Source organism: Magnolia sinica, chromosome 5, assembly GCF_029962835.1.
Source record: "Magnolia sinica isolate HGM2019 chromosome 5, MsV1, whole genome shotgun sequence".
Lineage (NCBI taxonomy): Eukaryota > Viridiplantae > Streptophyta > Magnoliopsida > Magnoliales > Magnoliaceae > Magnolia > Magnolia sinica.
The window spans coordinates 11,073,535-11,080,346 of NC_080577.1; the positions used below are offsets into that span (position 1 = coordinate 11,073,535).

Sequence of the window (6,812 nt, forward strand, 5' to 3'; positions counted from 1 at the left end):
ATTGGCTTTCCGCCCCAAAACAGCTTCTATGATTTTGCTCATATAATCAATTACTAGAACTCAATGTTATCTTTTAGCACGAATTTGAGGCAGATGAAATATACCTGTCTTCATGTAGGGCTCTAATATTTCTCTGCTTAAACTGATTCTTTAACACCTTTTAACATCTTATTCAAACTGCAAATGGACCCTGTCTGCCCAGGTGAATGAGATTTTCATACCCCACTTTCTATTATACCATACATGTTGCATGTGTGGATGATGATCGAGATTGCTCGTCTATTGGGGAGAGAGAAACCTGGTCATAGACTAAAATTTACAGTAACCGAGATGGAGAAACAAGTCACCAAAATCGGATCAGTAATTTTGATATGGCATCTTCTTACATGGTTGGATTGATTGATTGTTTTGAATTTTGTTTATTTTCTATTGAACAGATTGGATCATCATGTGTATGTTATAAACATGGGAGTATGAAAATTTCATCAGCCCAGATAGTCTGGATCGTCTATTTCCTCTCCCTTCTCTAGTTTGGGTTCTCAGTTCCACTCACTTTTTTACTCTCGAGTTCCTTTTATTTCAACTCATTTGCTGGCCGCCCGGAGAAATTTCCATCAATGGAAATTTGAACAATGGGCCGCCCATGGCTGCCTAGACGGTGGAGATGGTCATACACCAAACCATCTTCAAATTCTAGTTAACATTCCTGATGTGCAGCAAGAAAGAAATATTCTCTCTACCAATGGACTCCAGAGAACACAAGAACGATTGGAGAATTCTCTAGCTCGTAAAGCATGAGTATAAAGAGTGTATTGTATTGATCATATACTTTGAGGAATACAACAAATACAGCTTTGTGTATACAACACGTTTACAGAGAAGTTTCAATACAAGAAGGAAGCTATCCTAATGAGAAAATGATTTACACGATAGAATATTAACAAAGATAATAACAATCTAGGCATAAAAAGGGCACATCTTCACTTTAGAAATTGCTTTGCTAGACCACCAATGCTGACTGTGATTTGCCTGTTACATTAGACACGTGGTGTGTGCAACGTGGTCAATTACTCTCCTGCTCACACTGATTTGGCGATGTGGAAGAATTGAACATTCGTCACTTATATGGACGCCGCTATCTCCTTATTCTGTTCATTTTTAGATGCGTTGATGAGTATTTGTTTCATTGTCATGGCCAACCAAGAGCATCTCTAAAATGGAATACGAATAGCCCTTTCACAAAGGAAAAAAGGAAAAAGAAGGAAAGATTCTTCACCGCCAAAGGAAGAATAAAACAGACGCTATAAGATGCAACAACCACTACTACTCTCAATGCGACGGGTACTACTACTCTCAATGCGACGGGTTGAGATTCCCATCGTCACGGCAGAAGGTGGGAACATGAGCAATGGAGCTGAAAATCTGGGCTCGACTGCCAGAAACAGGATGGCCAGAAATGACTCCGGCGTCCCAGTTCCTAATTACAGTGATCGGAATAGGCCACACTCCAGTCCTCCGCCCTTTGTGTATGAATCAGTAAGTATACTGCCTTATCATCGAACAGAATGCTGCAGGTACATGCACATGCTGCAATTGAAAGCCAAAACATCTTCATGCATGTGCACTCATGCAAGCAAAAACCAAAACGGAGGGTGAAACGAGAGTACAATGTAATCAAAAGATGTATATTCTGTTACTTTGGCTACAGTTATTTTCCTAAGTGTACATACACAAAAATGAAAGTTACTTGATATCTCACGGGTCCCACATCGATTGCATGCTGCTTGTAGGATGAAGATGAAAGTGGAAGGATGGAGGTTTTCCACGCGTTATTTGGGGAAAGAGTGAGAACGGGACCATTTGGCTTAACCCTGTATGTACATGTTTCTTTTATTAATATAGACATACATGCAAATATACACATACATATATATATGATGGTCCTATACAAAGCCTCATTCACTTGTGTATTTAAAAACCAAACATTTCAATGATGCAAACCATCCCTCAGTTGTAATTTACATATTGGGGGACATACGTTTTTTTGGCAATTTATATGGTGTGGTCATAGGCTCATGCACAGATCTTTCGGCTGTTGCACATATGGTGCTCCTGACTAGGGTTGACAATGGGCTGGCTTGGGTGCGGCAGAATTAAGATTTTGAATAGCCCTGGCCTGATCAGGTCAAAACTAAGGTACAAATCATCAAGGCCTGACGGTTCCATCCCTAGCTCCTCTGCCCAAAATTAAAAAATAAATGCAGCTGTACATGCTCTGAGAGAAACCATGAATGCATCTCCATGTTTAATGGTTTTTTTTTTTTTGGGTGCATATGCATGATTCAATGTTATGATCTTGATCTCTAACTCTGGTGCCATCCATGGGGTGGCATATTCGCATATGTCAGCTTCCCTTCACAGCCTCACTCTCAGATGCAAATTCTCATTATTGATGGTGGAACTGCACAAGCAGTGAATCCAAGGCTCCAACAATTTGTTGGGGACTCCCCACCGAGGATTATGAACCAATTGCAAATGGGTTTCCCTCCTCACGAAGAGGAGCCAGGCCTGACTGAAGAAGAATTCAAACGGGCCATGACCAAGCTAAGGAAGCATGTTTTCAGCCCAACGTACCCCAGGAAGAGAGCTTGGAAAAGAAGTCTGTTCAGCCGAATCAGTGCCAGCCACAGCAATCACGTGGAAGAAGAAGAAGAAGAAGATGACGACAAGGGCAAGGAGTGTGCAATCTGCTTAGATGAATTTGTCCCCAATAAACTAGTGCTCCTCACTCCATGCAATCACATGTTCCACCAGGAGTGCATTGAACGGTGGGTGAAGGCCCATGGTCAGTGCCCCATCTGTAGGCTTGTACTTGTGGAGAGGAGGAGAGAGAATGCAGTGAGGCATAACAATAACCACCACCACCACCCCAACAACAACAACAACAACAGAAATGCAACCATGGAACTCACTGCACTTGCAAGGATTATGGAGGAGGTTTTTGGCAGGCATGATGTCCGTCGCCACTAAATTGTCCCTCACCACTACTGTCTCTCCAAATATGCCATATATTATAGCTATTTTGTTGTTAAATGGTCATGCTTGGGACTTTTCCTCTAAAAATTGACAAAATGCAACAATTGTCTTTGGTTTCCTAAGCTCTCATGTTCTCCGACTAATTGTTAAAACGATGGGTGGGCACATTTCAGAAACAACAAATATTAGCATTGGGCGTTTGACTGTAATAACAGCTAATATTCTCAGTTATCGAGCAAACGCATGGATGAGATCCAGATTGTTTATTGTTAGGCTCTACCGTGGATGATGGGTTGTAATCATGGCCACTGATTGGATGACTTCTTGAGTAATCCAAATGAGCGGTTGGATTGATCATGAAACTCCAACAGTAACATCCAATGGGCAAAAGCCTTCATCCGGTGGCTGCAATAATCTGAACAGTGGATACTTAGCAGGCCCAACGAATGAACAGTCTGTCGCTGAGAAAGATTACTGGAAACTTGGATATAGGTGTTGGGCATTGGATCGATCCTAAGTGGCAATCTCTCTCAGAGCAACGATAAGGTGTTGGCACACATAACAGAACTGCTATTGGTTAACCATAGCAAAAACAAGGAGCGATTCAGATGTTACAGCAATGATATTATTCCTTCTAAACACATGTATTGGTATTTCTTATCAATGAAAGAATTTGTGAATCATCTCCCCAAAAACAAAACATGAATTCGGCAGCCCAAGTACCTCTGTGGGAGGAAAACACTATAGCACTGGCACCGATATGGGCACTGACACTGAAACCGACACCGATACATCACCTCCGAAGCTTGGAACCTGATGTGCTGCAGAACTGCCTGCAAAAGATAATTCCACACCCCATGCCTCCATGGGCATGGTTGCAGCCTCACACCGCTGGCACACTCTAGCCAGCGATGCTGCCTTCCGCCTTGCGCGTTTTGTGCCTGTGAACAGCAGCATCTGGAGCAGTCCTGCTAGTGCAGGAACCCGCACCACCCTCTCGGTCATTGCCACACCAGTGCGGCACATCTCAAGCAGTGCCGCAACTGCATTCTCCTTCCCCCTCGGTGTCCCCCACCTCATCAACCTGATCAACCCTGCTACAACCTCATCCTCCCTCCCGACCGCCTCCGTCCCAGCCCCCTGCCTAACGAGCAATGCCAATGCACCTGCTGCCTCCTCAGCAACTCCTTCCGTTGCCAATGCCCCCACTAGTGCAGACACTGCCCCAGCCTCCACCATCCTCTCGCAATTCTCAGAATGGGTTGATAGATTAAACAATGCTGTCACAGCATCTTTCTTACCCCTTTGGCTCCCCTCCGTCAAAAGCCCAGCTAGTGCCTCCAGCGCGCCCTCCTCATCTGTAATTCTCTTCTTGTACTCATGCACTGCCGAGAGGCTGAACAGTGTAGCCGCAGCGTTCTCCCTTGCTTCCTCTGTCATCCCGTGCCTAAGAACATCAACAACCGATTCCAAACAACCTTCTTCCTCCATTATCCGGCTCTTGTTCTTGTCATGAATCGATAGATTGAGAATTGCAGTCACCGAATTCTCCTGAGCAATTGGATTTGACGTTGAGAGCAGCTTCTTAAGAAGAGGAATTGCGCCCACTTCCGCGATGCAGGCGCGGTTCTCCTTCCCTGTCTTTGCCAGCAACCGCAGCTCGCGAGCAGCCACTGTTTTTGCCCCCTGTGTCCCATCCGAGAGCTGCTGAACCAGAAGCTCTGCCGTTGCTCTGTTTGCCTCGATTGCAGCCTTGGTAGCAGCAGGCGTGACCACGGTTTCCACCGCGGTGTCCGCACTCTCAATCGGGTCATAGGGGATCCCATGGGCAGCACACCACTGCGTGATCAATGATCGGAGAGCTCGATTGGGAACGAGACGGGTGTGCATGAGCATCTGTCCTGTCTTCGGGCAGCTGCAATGACCTTCTTCCAACCACCGAGAGATTGATGCCCGATCATAAGTCTGCCCTGTTGAGATGATCACCGGATCCCGCATCAGATCCAGCGAGATGGGGCAGCAGAAATCCTTGGGAACCGTAAGGAACGTCTCCCCAATCTCCTGACAAATCAAACTCTTCTTCGACTTCTTGAAACTCCCAGAACCAAATCCCGTTTCCAGTTCCTCTTCAAACCCAAAAATGAGAAATCTGCAATACCGGACCAACGCGACAAATCCACTAATCACTGAGATTGTTGAATCGCCGTCCTCCTCCTGATTAAAGATCTGTTCTTCAAGAAACTCAATCTCAGATCTGCAGGACCTCGCATCCCGAAGCCCCAAACTTTCTACAAAAACCGTCTTCAACTCCACCGGATCGGGCCTCCGCCCTTGTTCAAATTCATCAAGAAAAGAGAAAAGCTTGCATCGAAGCATCTCATCCTCGGGATCGATAAAAAGCTTCGATCTTTTCGCCTGCCTCTTCAAGAGCTCGATCTGCTCTCGCATATCCACACTCAAATCGAGCTCTTTCATCGGGAAGACATCGAGCAGCGTAGAAATCTCCTGATTCAGGTCATGAAAGTGGCCCGAAATCGTCGAATTCTGGAGCAAAAGCCAAAGCCTGCTCGATTGCGAGCAGTAATCGAGGAGGATCTTAGATCTATAGATCAAGATATATAGCTCTTTAAAGCAGAGGGTTGCAGATGAAGGGAGTGGAAAGACAGAGTCTTTCAGGAATTCAAAGAGAACGACGAATATCTTGATCTTACGGAGCAGCGACCGGGAGTTCCGGCGTTGGAAAGGGATGAGCAAATCGAGGGAGGAAGAGATCAGATCCTGAGAGACGGTAGTAAGCGTTTGAATAAGCGCGAGATCGGCGAGATCTATTGGAGCAAAGAAAGCTCCTAAAGAAGGCGATCTTCTTCTCCGCAAAGAGGAGAATATAGCAGTAGAAGCCATCAATTGATCTTTTAAGGGTTAGGGTTCTTTTCTCTCTTATGTAGCAGAGAAATGAAAAATAGAAGAGTGAAAGAGAAGGATGACCTGTTTGGATGGCTGAGAATTTCTCGGATCTCGATACTGGAAGCGGTATGAAATGAGAAGAGAGAAGAGATTGCTGTTTGAATACGTTTCTAAACTGGAAGCGATTTTAGGGTTTGAAGAAAGTTATAAGAAGAGGATAAAGGTACGTTTTTAATGGATTTATTTCTGTGGGTTGAAAAGGAATTGCCATTAACGCGTTTTCTGAAAGTGTTTGTTTTTCTTCTCCCAGAAATTTCATGCCCCGTTTCGTTTGACAATGATGCCCATTTTGACGAGAGGGATTTCATCCTCGATCTGCATTGTACTCGGGTTTTTAGTTCGGGTGCGTGTGGCCCATGGTTCGGTAATCCCGACCATTGGCCTGTTTATTCCACCGTGGATGGAGACCGTGATAGAAAATACGTCGGATCGGATGATTCTAGCCGCTGATGATGGATCTCTTTACATTTGAAAATAGAAAGGTTTGGATCGGTCTGTAGATAAACTTTTTTAGCCATGGTCCATCAACTGGATGAGCAGATGAATAACGGTCCGGATCAAAGAATAATGGTTCCATTCATCAGAAGTAAAAGCTCGAGTATAGTGTACAAAGCCGTGAGCTGAGGATCGTGTCATGCCCTAAATCCATGGCCTGAGGATCCTATCTTCCTCTAAATTATCGACGGGATGGGTCGTCGTGGGCGGTGGTTTTGGTTGGTATTTCTTCTTTGGTCGGGTTATGCCAAGGAGGCTCGCCGCTTTAAGGCTCGCCCCTTAGACCCCGCAAAATAATGAACGGAGCCGTTCATCTA

General features: G+C 45.1%; 2 protein-coding genes across 2 annotated transcripts; one reads left to right on the forward strand and one right to left on the reverse strand.

Moving 5' to 3' along the window:
- Positions 1-1,356: 1,356 nt before the first annotated feature.
- LOC131246931 (E3 ubiquitin-protein ligase RZF1-like) lies at positions 1,357-3,158 on the forward strand. Its single transcript, XM_058247393.1, has 3 exons — positions 1,357-1,536; positions 1,791-1,873; positions 2,409-3,158. The coding sequence occupies exons 1-3, from the start codon at positions 1,357-1,359 to the stop codon at positions 3,028-3,030; spliced, it is 885 nt and encodes a 294-aa protein (XP_058103376.1). The 3' UTR covers positions 3,031-3,158.
- A 437-nt stretch (positions 3,159-3,595) lies between these two features.
- Positions 3,596-6,258, reverse strand: LOC131245429 (U-box domain-containing protein 17). The gene has a single exon (XM_058244888.1). The coding sequence runs from the start codon at positions 5,935-5,937 to the stop codon at positions 3,778-3,780; it is 2,160 nt and encodes a 719-aa protein (XP_058100871.1). The 5' UTR covers positions 5,938-6,258; the 3' UTR covers positions 3,596-3,777.
- Between the last annotated feature and the right edge of the window lie 554 nt (positions 6,259-6,812).

Coding starts and splice junctions, on each gene's coding strand:
- LOC131246931 (XM_058247393.1), top strand. CDS start 1,357: ATGCGACGGGTTGAGATTCCCATCGTCACGGCAGAAGGTGGGAACATG. Junction 1,537..1,790: donor CGCCCTTTGTGTATGAATCA/GTAAGTATACTG, acceptor TGCTGCTTGTAG/GATGAAGATGAAAGTGGAAG. Junction 1,874..2,408: donor GGACCATTTGGCTTAACCCT/GTATGTACATGT, acceptor CGCATATGTCAG/CTTCCCTTCACAGCCTCACT.
- LOC131245429 (XM_058244888.1), bottom strand. CDS start 5,937: ATGGCTTCTACTGCTATATTCTCCTCTTTGCGGAGAAGAAGATCGCCT.